This window comes from Vipera ursinii (assembly GCF_947247035.1).
Source record: "Vipera ursinii genome assembly, chromosome: 1".
In the NCBI taxonomy this organism is placed as follows: Eukaryota; Metazoa; Chordata; class Lepidosauria; order Squamata; family Viperidae; genus Vipera; species Vipera ursinii.
In genome coordinates this window covers 3,568,406-3,592,816 of record NC_139512.1, presented here as the reverse complement: position 1 = coordinate 3,592,816, position 24,411 = coordinate 3,568,406, and the positions used below count along the sequence as shown (strand labels likewise).

At 41.1% G+C, this 24,411-nt stretch overlaps 1 protein-coding gene across 1 annotated transcript in view; it reads left to right on the top strand.

Annotated features, from left to right (window-relative positions):
- UNC13A (unc-13 homolog A) overlaps positions 1 to 24,411 on the top strand; it is a gene marked incomplete at both ends in the record, with an annotated part of 128,940 nt that overhangs the window by 61,011 nt on the left and 43,518 nt on the right. The window contains 9 exons of the mRNA XM_083349459.1: positions 1,017 to 1,095; positions 7,198 to 7,269; positions 7,988 to 8,207; positions 11,171 to 11,398; positions 12,909 to 13,050; positions 15,596 to 15,765; positions 17,542 to 17,657; positions 19,133 to 19,296; positions 20,122 to 20,272. Of these exons, the coding sequence (XP_083205585.1) occupies positions 1,017 to 1,095; positions 7,198 to 7,269; positions 7,988 to 8,207; positions 11,171 to 11,398; positions 12,909 to 13,050; positions 15,596 to 15,765; positions 17,542 to 17,657; positions 19,133 to 19,296; positions 20,122 to 20,272 (1,342 nt within the window). The remainder of the gene's footprint in view (positions 1 to 1,016; positions 1,096 to 7,197; positions 7,270 to 7,987; positions 8,208 to 11,170; positions 11,399 to 12,908; positions 13,051 to 15,595; positions 15,766 to 17,541; positions 17,658 to 19,132; positions 19,297 to 20,121; positions 20,273 to 24,411) is intronic.

Genomic DNA, 24,411 nt, shown 5'->3' with positions numbered 1-24,411 from the left:
GTTGAATCATAAACCTCCAGATGAAGAAATGCTGCAGTTATGGGAAAGCTCCAGCCAGAGAACCTGGGACCACCCCAGAAGTATCTGACTGTTGTCCATTATTTGAACCTGGACACTGGACTAGATAGCCCTTGATCTAATTAGCATACTATTCTTATGTTCTGACAGGTGGGGGGGGGTTTCCTCTTTTTATTTCTGCTGATAAAATTTGTCAAATTTGATATCCCAGAGTTGATCCTTACAGCCCTCATCGCCAAACAAAATCCAAACAATTCAGGATCATAGGAAGCTTTATATCTGGGATGTAAATACAGTCTGTGCATAGATGTATGTACATGTATACCTCTTGAAAGAATAGATTGACATCTCATTCAGCTCTAGCATTCACTGTCAAACTTGTGACTACTAAAGTACATATGTGTCTGTACAGACCTGGACTCCAAAATGGGGAAATACTTCTCTGAAAGACGACAAAAGTATTTGAACTAAGATTCCCCATATTCTTACTCCTTGATACTTGCAAGTCAATATTTTTTTACAGTACACCCTTGTTCACCCAAAATTATTTCAGAAAAGGGCACAATTCTCCTGTCTTTGACAAGTTGTGCAAGGTCTGTACTCTTTTCAATTTTGGTTTGACAAGACACAGCCATGACGTAAAAGAAGGGGTGCTGGGGCATTGGAAAATGATGTTGCCCTCTTTGTTTAAGTGTCTCTAAAATCAACCACTGTATTACCAGATTTCCATAAGGGAAGTCTGTCATCTGGCAAGGGACAACATCAGAATTCTCTCCTCCCACCCCATCCTCTTCCAAGTACCGAATAAACATAGAGACCTCCAGGGCAATGCTCAGCCTCGTGCATGTGCCTATCCAAATACTTCCACTGGCTCATCTTTTGATGCCTCCCCTTCCTCTCCCTTTTCTGCTTCCCTATCCTACCCTTGTTTCAAATTTCCTTCACCCTTCCTTCACCTGTCCTCCTGTATGATCTGACTGTTTTTGTCTCTTCTCCAGGCCTGGTGGCGGGTTGATCATAATTGATAGTATGCCTGACATTCGCAAAAGAAAACCCATACCCCTAGTTAGCGATTTGGTGAGGTTTCTTCTTCTAACATCTTTCTTTTCTCTCTCTCTCCAGCAGCTGCTGGCTTTATCTGCTCTGGAACAGCAGGAATTTCACTAAATGTGTCTCTGGAGCCAGCTAATGGAAGGACGAATGTGATCTCATAGATTTAAGTCCTTGAACTTAAATCTTTTGTAATCTGAAATCTGGTGTAATCTTTGGCTGAGGCAGTAAATTGAAAAATGCCCTGGTGCAAATTCTCTTGAAACTCTAAATGTCTTAAGTAGCCTCATTTGACTGATTGATTGTTTGATTTCATTGGTGTCCCACTTCCCAAGTTGAGAGAGGAGAGCGATGGGAAGGCAGACAGGGGTTGACTACCGTGGTAAGATCTCTCTCTTTATATAGAGCAGGGCTCTTCAAACTTGGCCCTTTTATGAGATGTGGACTTCATATGCTGGCTGAGGAATTCCGGGAGTTGAAGTCCACAAGTCATAAAAGGGCCAAGTTTGAAGACCCCTGATATAGAGAGATGGATGACCTTTTTCATTTGCAAAACCTATATCAGCCATCCCAAGCTGGTGCCTCCAAAACCCTTTGTGAGATTTTGGGTTGGAATCAAAATATTTCGATGAGTAAGACTCTAGTCCCAAGGGCGTCTACTGCTTCATAACTGAACCTAGCAGTCGCAGTATAGCCTTTGGGTAAATCCTATTTGGAATACAATAATTGTATAGACATTGTTTCTTAACCTTGGCAACATTGATATGTGGACCAGCTCCCAGATTTGAACTCTCAGAATTTATTTATTTTTAATCCCATTTATATCCCGCCCTTCTCTGAAGACTCAGGGCGGCTTACAATCTAAGAAGCACAAATCAATGTGCTTAGCAATAGCCTTCATTCTATGTATATGCCTGCTTATTAGGGCTTTTGGGGGCCCCCAAGCAGCATTTTTACAAAGTCAGCTTAATTGCCCCCAACAATCTGGGTCCTCATTTTACCTACCTCGGAAGGATGGAAGGCTGACTCAACCTTGAGCCTGGTGGGACTCGAACCTGCACTAATTGCAGGCAGCTGGTGTTACTTAGGGAGGCATTAGCCCACTGCTCCACCAAGGCTACAGAATTCCCCAGCCAGCAGTTATTAACAGATATTAAGAGATATTAAGAGACATTTAAATATTAATAAATTTATTAATAGATATTAATAAATATTAATATATATTTAATAGACATTAACATATTTTAAAATTAAAGTCCACATATCTTAAATCTGCCAAGATTGAGGTTGAGAAACACTGGTAAAGAAGAAAGTCTCCTTCAAATCCAGATTGGCTGCTGATGACTTCATGGGCACAATCATACAATTCATTTGGCAGCAATACAAAAATTGTTATTGCCTTTTTTCTTGCTTCCTGTCAAGGCTACTGCTCTTGGATCCTCTGAAGTCTCCCATCCAAGTACTAACCAGGTGCAACCCTACTTATTTTCCCAATAACATACAGTCAACCAGATGCTGCCCCTTGTGGTAGAATGGGGCAACACATCGCAGCCAACTTGCCATGGCTAACTCGCTGTGGGACAACTCGCTGCAGGACAATTCAACGATTCAATGTAATGATTTGAAATCATTAAAAATTATTTTAATTTTTGTCACCCACAATTCATTTTGTCCCTCCTTTGGCATCCTTTCTTTAACGGTTCTATTCCAAAGTTTCGTTGAGCTTAGTGTAACTCTTGTCCCGTGGCGAGTTGTCTCGCAGCAAATTGACCATGGCGAGTTGTCCCACGGCAAGATCTCTTCACCAGACTAAAAACTCTAAAATCGTGCAGTGGAAATGTGTCTCTAGCAACTGCATTGCACCAGTTCTCAAATGATAACAAGGCACGATTTTTAATTCCTTTACAATCCAAAGCCGTAGAAGAAAACCAGTCAATAATAACTGCTGCCACAATTTTCACGATCCCATTTTCTGCCCTAAAATGTAGCTCATAACAAAACCCGAAAACAGGATTGGCAGGGAAGGAAAGATCACACCCTCCATTACTCTGGCTCCAACGTGCACCGCAGCTTATTCAGTTGCCTCTGCTTAGCTTCGCTAATAAAGCTTGTTTTATTTCTCTTCCATCTTCTGCTTGCTGATGCTGTTGTGGGTGCATTCTCTCTCAGGGGAGCCGCAGTAAAGTTTCTGCGCTGCATTAACAGCATGCCCGACATTAAGGCTGGACGTAAATCTCTTCCGCTAGTGATCAGCGATCTGGTGAGAACGAGGTGAAAGGGAGAAACACCCCCACCCACCCACCCACCCACCCAGGATTCCTCTTCCCCTGAACCCAGGATCCCAATAACAACCAGTTGCAAATGCCTGATTTAACCGATGCTCTACAAAATCCTTGTCCAACACGGAACACCAAATGTCTTCCTGCATTTTAATTTTCCAGTTTTGTCTCCTTCCTCCTAACACCACACTCCCAAACCTCACTCTCCCCAAGAGACAACCCTTCCTGTTGTGCGAGGTCTACCCTTCAACATGTTTTTGACCCACCACATTCCTTGCACTTTTCCTTGTATGCTTCCCTTATTGACAGCTTCCCTTACCATCAGCCTTTCGGGGAAGGCATAGTTCAGTGAGAACTTACCTTTGAAGGAGGCTCTCAGCAGGACTGGTGAACTAAAATTTTAGCGTGGAGAATATTGGAAAGATATATTTGTTAGCCAAAAGCAACCATACTTCAATGGTAAATAAATGAACTGGGCTAGGGCCCCAGAATCTTCAGAAAGAAGAGAGGATAATAGTGTCCTCTACCCCAGGTCTTTTCAAACTTTTCACCCATTGTACCACTTTTAGGATATGGCAACATCCGAGTACCACCAGTCACCTAGCAAGGTGTCAAAAACCTGACAACCAAAAAAAAAAAAAAGGAAAAGAGTGATGAAGTACAGGTAGTCCTCGACTTACCACAGTTCGCTTAGTGACTGTTCGAAGTTACAATGGCACTGAAAAAAGTGCCCCCCAAGCCACAGCCGAGCAAGACGCCTGTCTGTCTGGCGGCGCTCTTCCTCCTGTCCGAGGTTTTCATTGTTGTGAGCATTTCTGTTGAGGATTGGCAGCAGGGGTGGGGTGGGGTGGGTGTTTGGTTTTTATTCCCCTCCCCCCATCTGCTGGGTGGTTGCAGCAGGTTTTGGTCACTTCACATGACCCTGGGACACTGCGAGCGTCATAAATATGAATCCGTTGCCAAGCATCTGAATGTAAATCACAAGACCCTGGAGATGCTGCAACATTCCAGCTGATCGGCGCTTCTTCTGGGCTCAGAAGAAGCACCAGGATCAGCGCCGAGCTCCAGCTGGAGCCTGGCGCTGATCCTGGCGCTTCCGCTGAGCCCTGACAGCCCCGAAGAAGGACTGATCCTGGCGCTTCTGCTGAGTCCTGACAGTCCTGCAGCTCCATTCATCTCTCGCTCAGGCTTGTGCGGTGCTACCACCGGTTCAGCTCATTCCCTTCCCCCGCTACCACTTTTCTAGGATTGTTGCGTACCACCTGCCAGGTGCCAAAGTACCACAGGTGGTACCCGTACCACTGGTTGAAAAACCCTGCTCTACCCATATAATCATCCTGTGCTGTACTCAGCAGCTAGGAAAAGAGCATATTCAAAAACCCAAGGACAACAAACCTCAGATAAATCTCATTCTTTTAACATTGTGCTATTAAAGCAGGAAACCCTCTGTGTGTTTCCTGATTCCTCAGGAAAGGAGACCAGCAACAGGAGGTAGTTGATTCTGAACGGAGAAGCTGCAGTGACATCACTTGCCTTGTAGGACAGTGTTGAGCAATTCCTGAGTTTCAACCTGGAGAACTACAAAAAAAAACCTCAGGTCAACCTTCCATCATGTGATCCCTCCCAACTGTTTGGACTACAACTCTCATCAATCCCAGGCAAGGATGATCTGAATTGTGGTCCAAAATATCTGAAGGGCACCAGATGGGAGAGAAATGACATAGACAATATTTGATATACTAAAAATACAACCAATTTTAATATATTTTTTAAAGATAATAACTTCATTGTCTTTCTTTTAGCTTTGCTACATGAACTCTAACAAAGAGACCTAATAATGGTTGTAGATCACAAAATGTGCCTAGAGATTTCCTAATATCATTCTCGGTTTCTTCCTTGTAAGTTCAATTCTGGTGGTCCATTTCACGAAGCTTTGAGAGATCACTCAATTCTGAGATGTGTAAACAAGCAATTTGTATAGAATGCAGTTCTTAAAATCTTTCTGCCTAGTTGCTACCCTTTGCTAACTTCTGCACTCAAGAAATTCTGGGGACTACAGTTTTGTGTATAGAATATTAAAACTTCTATGTTACAAAGTATTCAAAATTTGCAAATCCAGAAAGAATTATTGATAAGAACTATTATTAGCGTGATCAATTCAGTGAAAAAGGTCCTTGGAATGTGAGTCTGTGACATCCAGAGCTTCCTAATATTTCCTTGAGCAACTTCCTTGAGTTTCGCTGGAAATTATTGCTTTATATTTATACTAAATTTACTGTATACGTGTGATTGTGAAGAGCTCCAAAGTTCTTCAGATTCCAGAGCTCCTTAGTTGGAGAATGATCAGAGTGATCAAATGTCATCAAGGATCCTTGGAATTATATTAAGTATAAACACAAAGTCTGACAGAATTCTTAGTTCTAAGTCCCAAGCAAAAATACAGTTCCCAAGACTTATTATTTAAGGCCTCTAAAAGGTACTAGAAAGCCTAGATGGGATGCTTCACAAGTCACATTACAAAGTTCAGGAGTTATAAGTTTATAGGAAAAAAAACCATATGGAAAAATAAAATTAGGTTTCAAGTAGGTTTTAACTTAAAAGTTTAGGAATCCTTGAAAGCTAAGTTCTAGTATGACATAAATTGCCATCACCCACAGGTTTGATTCCCTTCACCCCTGCACCTTTGCTTGCCTGTCTCTTACTAACTTCTTGCTTGCAACATTTGGATTTTACTGTCCTTCCTTTGTCTGTCCTCTGCCTGAGCTTCTGCTCCTTCTCTTTGATAATGTAGCTTCTTTTGTGTCTTTTGCAATAGGGGGAGGGGGGATACTGAAGCCAGTGTCTTATTTACAAGTTCCAAACTTTGCATGTGGGTTGGAACAACACTTTGAACAGCCAATGGATTATAGATAGACTTATGGACGGTATACTTTTGACATGAAGAAATGTATTGTGGCATAATAGGCATTATTTATTTATACTCTGGGAATTGGATGAGTTTGTAGGAATTGTTTTGCCACCAAGCCACTAAGGGACACACTAAAAGAGTGCTGATGTTGGTGAGTGGAGAAGGTGGAGTGGGATTAAGAGGGAATACGGACATGAAGTCGAAAACCAAGTGAAAACTCCTGGGGTTCTCCTCCTGATGACCCTCAAATGTGTTGAAACTTCTGAAGTCTCACCACATCTCGAGGCCCCAAGATTGGAGAAAGTGGATTTAATAGACATTGGATTGGAATGGAAACTTGTGGATTTAAAGCTGTTTTTGAATTCCAAGTCACACCATTTCAATGGACTCCATTGGCTGAAGCTGATGAGAGATAAACCATTAGGATTTCCCTAGAGACACAGACCACTGGCTCCCTATCTCTGATATAGGAAAAAGAATTAGGAGTTTCCCAAAACTTTAAATAATCTTGTGCCATTTTGCTTATCATAGGAAAGGTCTGAAAGAAAAGTCTGGGGTTTGTTTGTTTGTTGCATCATATTAACTTCTTTCCTCTCTTCTTGTGCTTTTTTCATCCTCCAATACTTTACAGGCTATGGTGAGTATTCTTTTTTTAATATTTATTCTTTGTAAATGCATTCCCAGTTCACACATCTGCTAAAATGTAGGGATGACTGCTAGTTTGGATTCTTCTAATTTGTTAGTCTGGATTCAAAATTCATTATGAATTTTGACCCCTAAGACCTTTTTTTTAAATACAAAATATAGGATTCTATTTACAAATATTTTATTTTCCTCTAAATGAAATAGCAATTATGAAGATACATCTGGATCATTCATGAACGAGAATGTGCATAGCCTTTATTACTTTGATTAATTATTCTTTATGCTTCTTCCCCACAGTCCTTAGTCCAGTCCAGGAAAGCTGGTATTACATCAGCACTTGCATCAAGCACTTTAAACAATGAAGAGCTAGTAAGTGTCCCAAGTGCCTTTTAATTATTTACTTAGAACATTTAGGAAATGGATATCCTGAGCATTTGCTTAACAACTCTGGTTGGCTTGTAGAAGTATAATAAAATTGTGTTAGAAACAAGAAATATAAAACACCAAACAATAAACATTAAACTTGTAATGCAAAACAGTTCAACATTAAAAGGCCTGCGTGAATAGGTGTTAGCCCCCTCCTAAGTTTTAATAAGGAGGGAGCCTTGCTTCAACTCCAGAAGTTTTCATCATATGGACCATTCCACAAAGAAAGCACAATGATCCATTGAAGTCAGACAGAACCAGGGCAGGACATGAAGCAGCTGCGTTATTGACCTATTGGATAGACTGTATTAAGAGTGAAGTGTGGTGCAGTGGTTAAGATGCTGGAGTAAGATCATTGACCTTATAGTAGGTTGAAGTCCACCCTCAATTAAGGAAGCTCCTTAAGTAGGGCAGTCATTTTCTCTCAGTCCAGACTACCTAGTTGGGTTATTGCCTACTCTTTTTTTCTGATCATAGAACATATGTCAAGGAAGTATGGTTGTAACAGAGGGCTCTTGCTAGAACAAGCAACCAAAAAGATGCTGCCAGGATAAGCAGGGAAAGGCCGTCATATTTAGCCACTATTGATAAGAAATAGTGATAGCTAATTCATTTGCCTTTCTTGCTCCAACTTGCATACTCTCTATTTTTTTCCACACAGAAAAACCATGTTTACAAGAAGACCCTCCAAGCCTTAATCTATCCCATCTCTTGCACAACCCCCCATAATTTTGAGGTGTGGACTGCCACCACTCCCACCTATTGTTATGAGTGTGAGGGCCTGCTCTGGGGCATTGCACGCCAAGGAATGCGGTGTACCGAGTGTGGAGTGAAATGCCATGAAAAGTGCCAAGACCTGCTCAACGCTGACTGCTTGCAAAGTGAGGATCCCCTTGCATGGTGATTTTGGGGACAGAAGGAAAGGGGTGTTGTTTGAAACAAAAGTTGGGGGAAGAAATATCAGTAACTTATGCTATGTTGATGGTAATTTGTTGTTGTTGTTATTCAGTCACTAAGTCGTGTCCAACTCTTTGTCACCTCATGGACCATAGCACACCAGGCCCCCCTGACCTTCCCTATCTCCTGGAGTTTGCCTAAATTCATGTTCATTCCATTGATGACACTATCTAACCATCTTATCCTCTGTTATTCCCTTCTCCTTTGGCCTTCCATCTTTCTCAACATCTGGGTCTTTTCAAGTGAGTGCTCTCTTTTCTTTAGAAGGCCAAAGTATTTGCGCTTCAGTGTTAATATTTCTCCTTCCAAAGAACAGTCAGGGTTGATTTTCTTTAGGATTGACTGATTCCATCTCCTTGCAGTCCAAGGGGCTCTGAAGAGTCTTCTCCAACACCACAGTTTGAAAGCAGCTGATGGTAATATTTTGCATCAAAAATGCAAAGGTTCTGCAAGCTCTAGTAATAAAAGTCAAGGAACCCAATGAAAAGATGGGATTAAAACATAAAGAAGGCCAAATCAATGAGAATAGGCACAACAACCAACCTTAGAATTAACAGTGAAGATATTGAAGTGATAGATAGCTCCCACCTCTTAGGATCAATCATCCAGAGTAAAGGAACAGGTAGTAAGAAATATGCCATAGACTAACTTGGAAGAGGTATTCAGATGCCATGATGTGTCTATACCAGAAAGGTCAGAATAGGGCAGGTAATGGTATTCTCTTGGCACAACAGAGAAACAAAATTTGGACTGTGAGGAAGCAGGATAGAAAGAGTATTGACGCTTTGGTGTTGGGGGAAAAAACTTCAGAGAATACAGAGGAAAACCAAGGAAATAAACAAATGGATCATCAAACAAATCAACCCAGAGTTCTCACTGATCAGGTTCAATTTATTCTACTTAGGACATACAGTACGTAAATATCAAGCTCTCTGGAGAAGATTTGAATGCTGGGAAAGGTGGAAAGAATGGGACAAGGATGACCAGTAGCAAGTTAGATAGACATGGTTACTATGGTGATGGATGTACTATTGGAAGACCTAAAGAACCAGGTTAAAGACAGATCATCATAGAGAAAATCTATCCACCTAGTCACTAAAAGGCAACACCAATTTGATAGTATATAACAATCACTACAAGGAAGGAAAAGATAGAGCTATACGTGAAGCACTAGTAGAGTCAAGGATGAAATATTCAAATTAAAATCGAGTAGAAATCCATTACATAGTTACAGTATTTACTTGCTGCATGCAGTTATTTGTTTTCCTTCTTGTTAAATGCTACAATTCATTATCAAAATGAAAGATAGAAATGGATTTCCTTATACACAGAAAAGCAAGCTATGGCATTAAAGAATCTAGTTTAATGAAGAGAAGGACTAGGGGTGACATGATAGCAGTGTTCCAATATCTCAGGGTTGCCACAAAGAAGAGGGAGTCAAGCTATTCTCCAAAGGACCTGAAGGCAGGACAAGAAGCAACAGATGGAAACTAATCAAGGAGAGAAGCAACCTAGAACTCAGGAGAAACTTCCTGACAGTTAGAACAATTAACCAGTGGAACAACCTGCCTCCAGAAGTTGTGAATGCTCCAACACTGGAAGTCTTTAAGAAGAGATTGGACAGCCATTTGCCTGAAATGGTATAGGGTTTCCTGCCTGAGCATGGGGTTGGACTAGGAGACCTCCAAGGTCCCTTCCAACTCATTATTATTATTATTATTATTATTATTATTATTATTATTATTATTATTATTGTGCTGCCACCACGTGGCTGTTCTTGGGAAATTATGATATGCTAATGGGTCTACCAGTACTTTCCCCTTTGTGATGTATTTCCTATCCTGCTCATGATGGTGCACTAGGATCCACCCCTTCTGGGTTGGACTTCCTCCTTCTCCTTGTTCCCTTGTGTTCCATCCTCCATTGTAACATCTGAACACAAGCCATGCGGACAGTAATCCTGTTACTGTCTTTCGACCTTAAAGTACCATCCAGTCTTCACCTGACCACACCTTCTCTGCTGTAACCTTCTACATGCAAAATAAAGGTATTTCAGATGAACCAGGTGCTTTATGAGTTCACTGTCTGGAAAGAGCCGTTAAATGTGACTAAATTCGCTTAAACAGACCAGCAAGTGTCTTAACAAGGAATTAAAATCACAATACAATGTGCTTGATCCAGAACAGTCGAAAGACAGTAACAGGATTACTGTCCGCATGGCTTGTGTTCAGATGTTACAATGGAGGATGGAACACAAGGGAACAAGGAGAAGGAGGAAGTCCAACCCAGAAGGGGTGGATCCTAGTGCAGCATCATGAGCAGGATAGGAAATACATCACAAAGGGGAAGGTACTGGTAGACCCATTAGCATATTATAATTTCCCAAGAACAGCCACGTGGTGGCAGCACAATTATTATTATTATTATTATTATTATTATTATTATTATTATTATTATTATTATTATTGATCATTGCACAGTCAGCCAGATGTTCAGACTGGATTTGGCATTTTTGTCTACCTACCGAGTCCTTACCAAGGACCTGGGATAGGCAGATGTGGATGTTTGATGGTATTATATATATCGTCGTAGGATGGAAGCAGTTGTTGTTGTTGTTGTTGTTGTTGTTGTTGTTGTTGTTATTATTATTATTATTATTATTATTATTATTATTATTATTATTATTATTATTATTATCAATGCTCTGAACTTCAACTCCTAGCAAGCGGGAGTAGTAGTGAGAAATTCTCAGAGTATAGTTCAGTTGCAGGAACCTCTAGAGTCTTACAGTTTGCCTACCTGTGATGTTATCAACAGAGATAATAATGTTAATATCCATGATTGGTGCATGTGAGATTATCAATGCTGTGCTACTTCTGGTGTTCAGGGGCAGCAGAGAAAAGTTCTAAACATGGAGCAGAAGATCGCACACAGAACATTATTATGGTGCTGAAAGACCGTATGAAGATCCGAGAGCGGAATAAACCAGAAATCTTTGAGTTAATCCAGGAGATCTTTGCAGTCTCCAAGACCACCCATACCCAGCAGATGAAGGCAGTCAAGCAGAGCGTTCTGGATGGCACTTCAAAGTGGTCGGCCAAGATCAGCATCACAGGTACCATGCCGATAACTTTCTGGATTTCTTCTATGCAGGTGTTCTCATTCTTCCAACCTTTTTTTTTTGCTCCTATTTCCACATCTGCTTGATGTTCTCTTTATTTTCTTCAGTTTTTGAAGTGCAAGCCTTCCAATGTGTTATTTTTCTAAACATTATTTGATGCACTTCTAATGTATTCATTTGTACAAGTAATTTTCTCTTTATGCTACACTTGTGTAGAATTTTTTCTTCCCTTGTTTTTGAATTTGGGTGAGCACTTTTTTTCTTCCCCATGGCCTTTTTGGTATGCTTTTTGTTGGATATTCATAAAACTGCATTAGAAAATTCAGAAAAAGGAGAAAATTCAGAAAAAGGAGAAAATTCAGAAAAAGGAGAAAATTCAGAAAAAGGAGAAAATTCAGAAAAAATAAGAATACTAAAGGACAGTTGTCTTTGAATTAATTTCTAAGTTTAAGGTCAATTTGAGCCACTGTCTTTTTATCTCTGGAGACAATTATGGCCCGTGGAGAATCCATATTTAGTTTATTTTGGTCCAAGTTGAGGAAGGTCAAGACATAAAAGCATATAAAGCTATTTCCCTCTATTCACATTTTGGGATGGAAGGGATCTGTGATTTTTATAGGAGTACTCAGGAATGCTTCAGCTGCCTTAAGTTCTTGGTACTCCGTTTAATCTGAAAGGTAGCGTGTGAATCAAACCAATAACTTAGGGCTAGCCATCTTTCATATAAGAGCCAGTGTGGTTAAGGCAAAAGGCTAGAAACCAGGAGACTGTGAGTTCTAGTTCCACCTCGGGCATGAAGCCAGCTAGATGACCTTGGGCTAGACCAGGGGTCAGCAACCTGAAACAGTGAAAGAGCCACTCGGAACCGGTTCCCTCACAAAAGGAAAAACTGGGAGCCGCAAAAAATGTGTGCGCATGCACGTACATGCGCGCATGCGCACAACAGGGTTTGACTGAAGAGTGAAGCCAAGGTGAGATATGCACCTACCCTGCATATTTGAATTGATTGGATTTTAGTCCCAGGTTTTTGTTTTTTTTTGACTGCACATGGCAGAGGACTGAGAGCCGCAGGAGACGGCTGAAAGAGCCGCATGCGGCTCCGGAGCCGCGGGTTGCAGACCTGTGGGCTAGACATTCTCTTAGCCCTGTGAGGCAGGCAATGGGAAACCACTTTTGAAATCTTGCCAAGAATACTGCAGGGACTAGTTCAGGCAATCAGCTGGAGTAAGCACTGAGTTGAAGGCATAAATTTTTAAAAAAAGCATTTCACACACAAATGGGCAAATGCATTGTTTTTATTCTAATCAACCTAGAAAAGAAAAATAAATGCTAAATTCTTTTTATGCCTACTATCTAATCATAGCTTTTTTTTCATTTGTTTTCTTTGTTCATTTGTTGCCTTTATTGTTTTATTTTGTTTTCTTTTGGGGGGGGGCGGGTCTAATATATGTGTATCTTTCCACCTAATCAACATGGAACTTGTGTGTGGCTTATGTATTTGTAGTTGTTTGTGCACAAGGCCTGCAGGCCAAGGATAAAACGGGCTCCAGTGACCCCTATGTAACCGTCCAGGTTGGAAAGACCAAAAAGAGAACAAAGACCATTTATGGAAATTTGAACCCCGTCTGGGAGGAAAACTTCCATTTGTAAGTGAATCATAAAGCATCTGTCTCTAAGGCATTTGAATGGGAATGCTACCTCCTTACCTTTTTTTTATTAAAGAGTTTTACAAAAACAAAATTTTACAATATATCCCCAAATCCCTCCCACCCCAAACCCACCCACTTCCCCCCCCCCACTTCCCAGAGCTAAATACAGGATTATAATTACAATAATCATATTCTAAATAAAAATTATGCATAATGTATAATTAACCAAATTCATAATGTGCTTTAACTCCCCTTTAACATAACTACAAACAACGTACCAATAACAATATCCCACTAAAATCTACTGATAAGCTAAATGGAACTTTTTAGTCCCATATTTGTTCTGAATATAATTTATCCATCTCCTCCAAACTGAAATATATCTTTCCTGTGAATGATCTTTCAAATAAGCAGAAATCTTAGACATTTCTGCAAGATTCGAAACTTTAAACACCCATTCTTCTATAGTAGGCAAACTATCCTTCTTCCAATATTGTCCCACCAGTAACCGTGCTGCTGTTATCATGTTCAACATCAAGTTAGTTTCTTTAACATCACAATCTACAACAATACCCAATAAAAACAATTGCGGAGAAAACTTTATCTTTCTCTTAAAAATCTTTTGAATGTTCCACCAAATTTTGATCCAAAAAGCTTTTATATTTCTACAAGTCCACCACATGTGAAAATAGGTAGCTTCTAAACTACCACATCTCCAACATTTAGACTGTAAATTAGGATACATGTTGGACAACGTCTTGGGATCCAGATGCCATCTATAAAACATTTTATAAAAATTTTCTCTTAAGTTTTGAGCCTGGGTAAATTTAACATTTCTAACCCAAATTATCTCCCAGGTGTCCAACGAAATTGCTTCCTGAATATTTTGTGCCCACTTTATCATACAGTCTTTAACCAGTTCCGCTACCTCCTTACCTGACACATAAATTCACACCAGCAGGCTAAGAGCCTGCATTAATTGGATCTGAGATCCCTTAGCAGCAGAATGGGTTCAGCAATGTTTTACTTTCCATTCCAAACATTGTCCTGATATAATGGTATGTGGGAAAGACTTTGAGAGACTGGGCAGAGACACTGCCAAGGGAATGGTCAGATAAGAGACAGCGTAGCCCACAACTAGATTGTGGGTGGAGGAAGAAACTAAGAAGAGTTACTCGGGATGAAAGAAAAAGGGGGAAGGATGGTCTTTTCAGTCTTGTGAGATTCTTGTAAAGATGTAGCTTTACAGTAAAGTAGAATAAAGTCCATTCCTCACTAATCAGTTAGAACTGAAGAAGCTATTTGGATGAGAAGTGAAATGTTTTCAAGAAAAAAACCAAGAAAGTCCAGTTGCCTTTTGGGAAAAAAGCACCTTTGGGACAACCATGACCTGAATGATTGAGACTCTCCATAGACACAATAAAGTAGAGTTAGCTTATCTGGTTATGATTTCTATCTTATTTATCCCACAAGGTAGACACCCAAGGATTGCTCAGCTCTAAGTTTTACACTTCCAAGCTTAAATCTTTTATGTGATCCCAGTGAACTATATTCTCAGAGCAAGGGTTTACATTTCAGTGCTAAATTAATTCTTGTCCTCTTCCTAACCACAAAACATGCCCCATGATTTTGAGGCAGGAAGCAGAAAATGCAAGCTAGCTGCTACTACAGCCTTCATTCTTCCACATCTGAAATGTATTTATTGTAGCCTGCCGGCACCAAATATCCAAAATCCAGATTAGTTAGAAGTAAGTAGGGTCAGGCCCCTTTTGGCTCCTAGAAATCAAAAAGTTGTTTTTCCAAGGCTATGGGAATGCAGCCTTATTTCTGGAACTGAAACAGGTTTAGTTAGCAATAACAGTTGTTGGAGAGAGTCATTCAAGACATTATGGGCAGTTTAGGTGTCGCTTGAAACATTCCTGAATTTTCTCAAGAGAGAAGATTGAAGGAAATTTCCCTTCTACCCCCAGTTTGGGCTTTTATCTCCCCCCCCCCCGCCTCCCAGTTACTTTAATGAAGGCTTGTGTAAGGCTCACTGCCCACAGAGTAGACGTAGAGGACATGATTGATAATTGTAGTAGAATTTTTTGCATGGCAGGTAGATGACCACCCTTTTCATCTCTGCTGGTGGATCTCCAGAGTATCCCCTCAGTTACTGCCTGTTTTCCCAAAAATTAAAGATTAATTAAAAATTCTACTTCCAGTTAGAAATTAATAATTTACCTGACAAATTAATGAATAAGGTAAGTTCATAATGTACATAATTCCATAATGTAAGTGGATTTTTAATTAAAAGAAACATTGATTAACATACTAAAATATGCAGTTAAAAAGGAAGATAAATGGAGGGAGGGATATAATTAATGTTGAGGATAGAGAGATCTTGCAAGAAAATGTGTAATGGGCTTAGCAATTACAAGGTTCCCTGTAGGTTCTGGGAGTCACTAAATCACTTGCCCTTCCCTTAGTATCTATGTCTCCATTCATAGTGACAGCTTTTATTTATTACTTCACCTCTTTTCCCAATTTCCTCCACAACCAGTGAATGTCATAACTCCTCCGATCGAATTAAGGTTCGGGTATGGGATGAAGATGATGACATCAAGTCTAGGGTAAAACAGCGCTTCAAGAGAGAATCTGATGACTTCCTGGGTCAGACAATCATTGAAGTGCGGACACTGAGTGGAGAAATGGATGTCTGGTACAATCTGGGTAAGCAGTCATCCAGCCTCAGGGACATATTTTGGGCAGCTTTCCATCTGAATGGGTCATAAACATCCATAAGCCTTAAGAAGGCTGATCACTTCTTTTTTTTTATTGAAAAGTTTTAACATACATTTTATCTTTAACAGTCCCCCCTCCCCCTCCCCTCTCCCTCCCTCCCTACCCCTCTCCCCCTCCCCCCCCCCCCCCGACTTCCCAGAGCTAAGTACAAGGTATAAAAACAAAGAAAAAAACAATCATAAACATCCATATGCTAACAACCATAAACTCTAAAATCTATCACTCTCTGGCTCATATAGGATAATACAAACACTATTAATATTAAATATATATAGAAAAAAAAACGAAAAAAGAAAAAGAAAAGGAAGACTTATTCAAATGCTACATGAAACTTTTTAGTCCTATATTTGTTCTGGATATACTCAATCCATTTTCTCCATTCCATAATATAACGTTCTTGCGAGTGATCTTTCAAATAAGCCAAAATCTTTGCCATCTCTGCCAGGTCAGAAACCTTTAAAGTCCATTCTTCTATGGTCGGCAGTTCCTCCTTCTTCCAATACTGACCTATTAAGAGTCTTGCTGCTGTAATTAAATTCAACATCAACTTAGTGTCCACAACCGTAGCATCTGTAATTATTCCCAACAAAAAAAGTTGCGGACAAAACTTTATCCTTTGCTTGAAAATCTTCTGCATATTCCACCAAATTTTTATACAAAAGGCCTTAACCTTTTTGCAAGTCCACCATATGTGAAAATATGTTGCATCTTCATCGCCACACCTCCAGCATTTTGGCTGATAATTCGGGTAGGAAGGCTGATCACTTCTTAAAAAAAGAGACCTACAGTAGATTTATTCATTGTATCTATACTAGCAATATATTCAATCTAATATACAAAATCTAGATGTGGTACTTGGCCATTGACTTCCCAGATGAAAAGGTCAAGGAGGCCAGGCTTGCAGTTAAACACACACACACACACACACACACACACACACAAACACACACACACACTTATCAGCTCTAGCAGATCAGTAAGAAAATTGACAAATTACTCTGAAGAATATTGGAGTGAATCATTTGCTTTGACAAAAGATGGAACTAAAGTAAGTCTGGATAAATGCTTGAAACAATTTGACTGCTCCTAAAATCTACAGGGATGTGGTGGCTCAGTTGGTTAGGATGCTGAGCTTGTCGATCAGAAGGTCGGCAGTTTGGCAGGTCGAATCCCGAGTGCCGTGTAACAGAGTGAGCGCCTGTTACTCGTCCCAGCTTCTGCCAACCTAGCAGTTCGAAAGCACATAAAAATGCAAGTAGAAAAATGGGGACCACTACAGCGGGAAGGTAACAGCGTTCCGTGCGCCTTTGGCGTCTAGTCATGCCGGCCACAGAACCACAGAGACGTCCTCGGACAAGTGCTGGCTCTTTGGCTTTGAAACGGAGATGAGCACCAGCCCCTAGAGTTGGAAACGACTAGCATGCATGTGCAGGAGAACCTTTATCTTTGCCTAAAATCTACAAGGGAGGGGAAGCTACTGCTGGTATTCCTACTTTTATACTGTAGGCCTTTTAAAGGCATCAGACTGTATTGTCTCAATTAGCTGGATTCACCTTATATTCTTGCTTATTCTGGGATATTCATAGAGACCTCATTTTTAAAAATATCCCTTTCCCTCATCAATCCTGGAAATAACTGTAACACCAAATTTATTTACGGTATTTATTTTGCCTTTCTTCTCTCCCCATCCCATACTTGTTTCAGATAAGCGAACAGATAAGTCAGCTGTATCCGGAGCTATCCGACTGCACATTAGTGTGGAGATCAAAGGAGAGGAGAAAGTGGCACCTTACCATGTGCAGTACACCTGCCTTCATGAAGTGCGTAAAAAGTCACATAACAATTCAGAGGTTACTTTTTGTGGTATGGTGCATGGGTCCCAGCCCTATATGCAAATATACTGGGAAGTGCATGAAACCATCTCATCCTTTTATAGAACTGGGCATGTAATGGTTGGTTCCCAGACTGACAAAGGTTCATGAGATCATAATATAAGAGTCAACTGGAGTGAAATGGGCAGCTATATAAACTGAATCAATAAATAAGCAAAAAAGCAGCCAGCTGCAAACTCCCTACTGACAGTCAATTGACCTGCCTCCTCAGAGGATTACAGGAAGGCTGTTGGAAAAAAAACATGGAATTAGAAGGACCTTGGAGGTCTTCTAGTCCAGCGGTCCCCAACCTTTCTGGCTTGATGGCCTGGCACGGGAGGGGGGGAGAAGGGAAGCTTCTGTGTGAGGCATAGGCAGGCACATGTGAGCACGCACAGCTCCATTTGTGAGAGTGGCAGGCACATGCGCCCGCCACTCACAGAAGTCGGACTTCCAGAGCAAGTGTCTGCAGCTCATACTAGTTGACCTGCATATCTACGCACGCTCACCTGCTGCTTGCGTGACCCAGTTCTGAATGGGCCATGGCTCAGTAGTGGTCTGGGTATTGGGGACCCCTGTTCTAGTCCAATCCCCTGGTCAAGCATACTATACTATTCTGGACAAATGGCTGTCTCATCTTTTCTTAAAAAGTTCCAGTGATGGAGCACCCATAACTTCTGAAGGCAAGTCATTCCATTTTAAGTAGTTGCCAAAGAGCCTGACAAGTGTTTGCTAAAAAAAAACACTGCCTCTCATTCCATAAAACATGATTTCTGTTCTAAAGAAAAGCAGGTCTACTTATAGATATGATGCCTAGTTTTAACACATCTAAGCACAATGGTTTTGCTGAGTTTTTCTCAAGATAATATCAACATTAGTTAAAGTTAATACTTTAATTCCCACAGAGGATGACTGGCTGGAAAAACTGTTGGAATTAGCAGAGGGGGCTCAACTGACTGCCATAATCAAAGAAAAGAATACAGCTAACTTTGTTTCCACTTGGAAACCACTTCTGGACTTTGTACTTGAGCTGGGAAAAATGAAACTTTGACTTTGGGTTTTGCTGGTTAGATAAGTTTGTTGTTATAAAAGTGGCTACTATGTATTATTATGCAAAAGTTAAAAAAAATGAGGCTATATGTTATTATCTTATTCAATTCTGATAAAAAGAAACAGAGGTCAATGATTTTCATTCTTTTCTCCCTTTTCTCCTACACTTTTTCCTCTTCTCTTTTTCCTTCCCTACTTTCCCTTTATTTTCATTTTTCTTTGTATTTAATATTTTGATAAACTAATAAAAAACTTTTTTTAAAAAAAATAGCAGTGTTCTATTGACCTCAAATGCAAACCACTCTCCTTTCTCGACCACCTCAGTCATGTGAGTCTTCTGATTTAATTTTATTCCTTCTCTAAATGGCTTTTAGAACCTATTCCATTTTGTGACGGATATCCAAAACAATGGTGTTGTCAAAATCCCAGATGCAAAGGGGGACGATGCTTGGAAAGTATATTTTGACGAAACTGCCCAGGAGATTGTGGATGAGTTTGCTATGAGATATGGAGTGGAGTCCATCTATCAGGCTATGACGTGAGTATCTGTAATTCAGGACAGACTGTATATTTATCTTGGATCTCCAGAAAATCAGAATTCCAGCGATTCAAAGGCAATGCATCTGCATCCTTCCTGTTTTAAAAATGTTGATAAAATTCATATACATAGAGAATCATTACTTGGGCATGTTGACCAAGCATATTCATTAAAGAATCTCAGGTTGCAGTTTAGCTGGATATTCTTCTACAGCAAGGGTGGTGGGCAGCTATGGCACCTTTACGACCTGTGGACTTCAACTCCCAGAATTCTTGAGCCATGCTGGCTCAGAAATTCTGGGAGTTGAAGTCCACAGGTCGTAAAGGTGCCATAGTTGCCCATCCCTCCTCCACAGGGATCTTGAAGGTCAAAAATTGTGAGCAGAAAGACAATAGAAAGATGTAAAGACAGCAACACCAGCATTGGCTGTAAGTCCAGTGCAGAGAACTACGGAGGTGACTTTGGAGAAGGAATGTGGCAGTTAGTGAAATATAAATTAAGCTTAGGCCTGGAAAGTCATGTTAGAAAGAATCTTCACTGCATCTTGGATCTCTTTGGTACAATGGGGAGGGAAATGAAAATACGGTTAGCTTCCAGGATTCTGATTTTATATGCTATAACAATAAAAATAAAGTTCCAGTAGTCTTTGTCATATCTGTTTCCTGACCTGGCTTACCTCAAAAGGTTAAATGCACAGTAATAATTATTCTGTGACAAAATTCTATAACAGTGAGCTCAAAATTTCCTTAAAATACCGTATGTGTCCACCAATCCCAAACTGTTCCCTGGCTTACAAACTACCTGTTCTCTGTTTCCATGTTGCAGGCACTTTGCCTGCCTTTCCTCAAAATACATGTGCCCAGGGGTGCCTGCTGTAATGAGTACTTTATTGGCCAACATTAATGCTTATTATGCACACACTACTGCCTCCACCAATGTCTCTGCCTCTGACCGTTTTGCCGCTTCCAATTTCGGGGTAAGTCCGATGGTGCGTAGAACACTCATTCCTTACTTTTACTCTCTGCTTTTTTCCTGGGGGGGGGGGGTTGCATGATGACAGAGGGGGAGGCCTGGTGAAAAAGGACACCTGATCCTTTGTGTGCAGCCACTCACTCAACCCCAGAAGAAATTTTGTGTGTGTGCGTGGGGGGGGGACCCTCACAGCCTTATCAAATGATTTCTAGGGAATCATTTGATGTACCAGGGGTTGGTGGTGGTATTTATACTGCACATATCTCTCCAATGGAAAGAGAGAACATGTTTGCCCAACCTACATAAGTCAACCCAGAGGTTGGTAAACTATGATTCAATGTGAGCAAGAACAAATTCAAACAGGGCTGGGTTTAATAGGGAAAACAATTGGCAGAGGAGGGATTACTAGAAAAATATAGTCAATCCTGAGGTGCCTTTTTCCTAGAGTCCTCCCATAGCAGTGGTCACAACCTGAAACCAGGTCAAAGCTTCCTGGTTTAATGGTTCTAGACTTCCAAATAATTAGGGCAGCTTTCCTTCCTTCCTTCCTTCCTTCCTTCCTTCCTTCCTTCCTTCCTTCCTTCCTTCCTTCCTTCCTTCCTTCCTTCCTTCCTCCCTCCCTCCCTCCCCTCTCCTTTCCTCAAATGTCCTTTCCTCTCCTCTCTTCCCTTTCTTTCCAAACAATTTATTTAACTTGTCCACTGTCCAAGATGCAAAAAGTAGCACATGTGCTTCATTCTCCCATATTATCCCTATAAGATTCCTGAAAGGCAGGCTGGACTGTAAAGTCAATAGAGTGACTGAATATTAGGAAGCTTTGGGAATGAGAACAAAATCTGAACTTGGATCCTCCTAGCTGGCCCAGTTTTACTGATCTTAAAACACTAACCATGCCAGACCTGGTCACTATGTGGATGAAAGGCCACCAGCATATTCCAGGACATAGCATTATAATGGGTTGTGAGAGTAACTTTGAGAAACACGAGGAAGAGCTATTCAGAGTTACAAGATTGATGTCAGCCCTTCAAGAGAAGAGCAGGCCTGGACTCCAAAGTACAAATACTAAAATTATCTTTATTATACAGCTACATTAACAGAATCTTGCAACTCTGAATGTGCCCCCCTCTCCACCTTTATCCTAGAGAGAATGCAATTGTAAAGTAGTGAGGTAAATTCTGGGACACTTTCCCATTCCTAAGTGTATTTGGACTCAGATTTCTCTTATCTGGCTGTTGTCTTGCCTTTGGTTCTTTTCGAGGTTATTCTCACAGCTCATTACACACATAGACTGGAAAGTCAAAATAACAATCAGTCTAGTAATGCCGATGTTAAGCTTTCCAGAAACACCTGGATGGAACCCTAAGAGGCAGTCCTGGCCTAGATCAGCCTTTGGTCTCCCCTGGAAAGCTCTTAAGCCAGCAAGATTTGGAGTCACCTAGCTGTAGCTAAGCATGTCTGAACTCCACTGAAGGCCAGATGGTAGATTGCCTAGACATCTCTCTGCGTGCCTCCTTGTGTTCCATGATGAAAGAAGTAATCATAATTTCTAGAGGTTAACAGTAGGGTTTGCAACCATTCATACTTCATATTCTGATAATGAAAACTTGGGGTTTGAGAAGACTTTATTGATTTTTTTTAAGAATGGTGATCTGCACAGTCCTGAGAGCCCTTCTGTTTTTATATACAGATGTACAAAGCACCTACTAAACCAGGAAGGCTTTCAAATGGTGACAGGATGTTGTCTGAAGGAGATCCAGCTGAGCTCCCCCAAATTAAAATATTTAAAAAGCAAGGCCATTTTGGAGATCACTTCCCTCAGAGCAACCATACTGTTCTTGGAGTTTAGCTCCCCATAGGCTAGTTTCTGTGGGTAACTTCCCTAAAATAGTGATGTCTGGAAATACTATAAAGACTAGCAAATAGCCACCTAATAAGTGAAGGACTTCCAGGGCCTGGTTAGGTATGGGAAAATGTGGGGTCATGAACTGGAGAATTAAACCATGAAGGATCCTGTCCTTGCTATCTTCTATCCCTCATAGAAAAGCAAAGATTTGTCAAAAATTGAAATTCCAATATAGAATAGGAATGGAGTTTCCCAATGAAAAGGTTTTTTTTTTTAAAAAAACCTCACAAACAGGCAGATTTGATTGTACCATCACGGCTGCCAACATGATTTTTGAAGGGGTGAGGGGGATCATCTTTGTTTTATTAACAAAGATCAGATGATGATAATGATGCCCTGAGAAGGGCTGGGGCTGAAAATCTTCCACCGTTCTTCTGCTTGACCTCAGGACCTTAAGAAAGTTTTAAAAGTGGGCATAGGAGCCCTTGTCTTCCCATTCCCCTCTATAAAATGCCCCTAAATCTCAGTTAAGCAGATGGGATGCCGGGGGCTGCGTCTGACTCTCAAGTGGCCCATCTCTTTTTTTTTTAAGGGAAAGCCTCCAAACCATACTTCTACATCTCTTTGCACCTCTTCCCCTGCCTCATTCCCTATTCAGTAGGCAGGGGTAGTGGAACAAATGGTATTTGACTTCTCAAAGAAAGCAAACTAGTGGGAGAAGAAGCTCTCTGTGAAAACTGGAGGTGGGGCTTTCTGCTTCTGCCTCTCAGTCGTCACCCTGGATTCATAATCTGGAAAGTGGTGACACTCTCCAGGCAGCACATGGCCATCCAGACTCACTTGGGTTCATCATCTCTTTCTCCCAAGATTTGGCTGTTTATCAAGGTCACCTCCAGCCACAACAAGGATTATGCATCTGTTTGGGGTGACTGTTGTGGTTCTTCAGGATCCACATTCAGAGGCATAAATCCAAGGGCATCCTGAAAGGACCCCCTTGGAAGCAAACCTACACTGAAACATTCTTCTGTTGAAGATCAGGACCCTCCCTCACTGAAGCTAGATGGAATAGCGGCTGAATCTGACTTTAGTGTGGGTAACAAGAGCAGCTTCCACAAATTCTACAGACTGGAGGCTAGGTTAGAAGGCGTAGGGTGAAGCTGGTCCACTCAACTCTTGGTTTACTCGTTGAGTTTGCTTACTGCCCATTCAATGGAACACTGTGGCCCCACAACTACATAATGTGAGCAAAGCAATACAGACACATGCACAATGTCTGCTGCAGCCTTGGACAAGATGGCTGCCTCTCTATTAACCCACTGGGTCATGAGGCTTAAGTGCTTCACATCTCCCAAGTCTTTGCAAAGACATCTTTTTGGCTGAGCTCTTGGGAAGCGTCTGCCAATCAGAAGAGGCATCAGTTGTCCGGTGAAGCCAAGCTCATGTCATCTCCAGCACGTATTCTTTGATTACGGGTACATAGCTTTGATGTAATATACCTTTGTAATCTGAAAACTAGAAAGCCTTTATAAAGCAGAGCAGCTGAGAGTAAACTTTCCCTCAAAAGGGGTGCAGATTTCCACTCTGCATATGAAGTCCTGCTTCAGAAGATGAGGATCCCAACTAGGCCCTCTACTTGTAGGTTCTGGTTTGTGTGGGGGGGAGGAGTGTATTATTTATCCAGTGAGGTCCTTACATGTTTGCCCTGGGGGAAGTGACCTTGAACTGTGGTCTCTTTCAGATGACAAAGGCCATTATGTGTTTTTTTTAACCTTAACAGCGTTTCTGAAATGTATCTTCTCTCTCTTGTGCCCTTTTAAAAAGTCGGCTAACAGAGGCTTGTTCACACACCGTTTGAAGCCAGTGACTTCTAACTTCATGGCTTCGTCCGACCTCGTCAGGCTCCCTGAATTGAGGGGTCTCCAAACTTGGTAACTTCAAGACTTGTGGATTTCAATTCCCAGAATTCCTCAGCCAGCCATGCTAGCTGGGGAATTCTGGGAGTTAAAGTCCACAAGCCTTCAAGTTGCCAAGTTTGGAGACGCCTGCTCTAAATCAACAGTTTCCGTCATTGAACTTGAAACTAGAGCATTATGGACTAATCGAGCCCAAACTACAAAGTCTGCACATTTTGGATGGAGTGGGAAGAAAGGGAACCCGACCTCTTTGCATCCATCGTGACAGAGATGTGTCTTAACAAGCCTCTGGATGTGCTTCTTTATCTAGCCAGTTTTGTCCTCTGGTTAAGGTCTGTGTTGGGCCTCTTTCCGTTTATGTGTCTGAGTCACCGCTGCAAAAAGTCG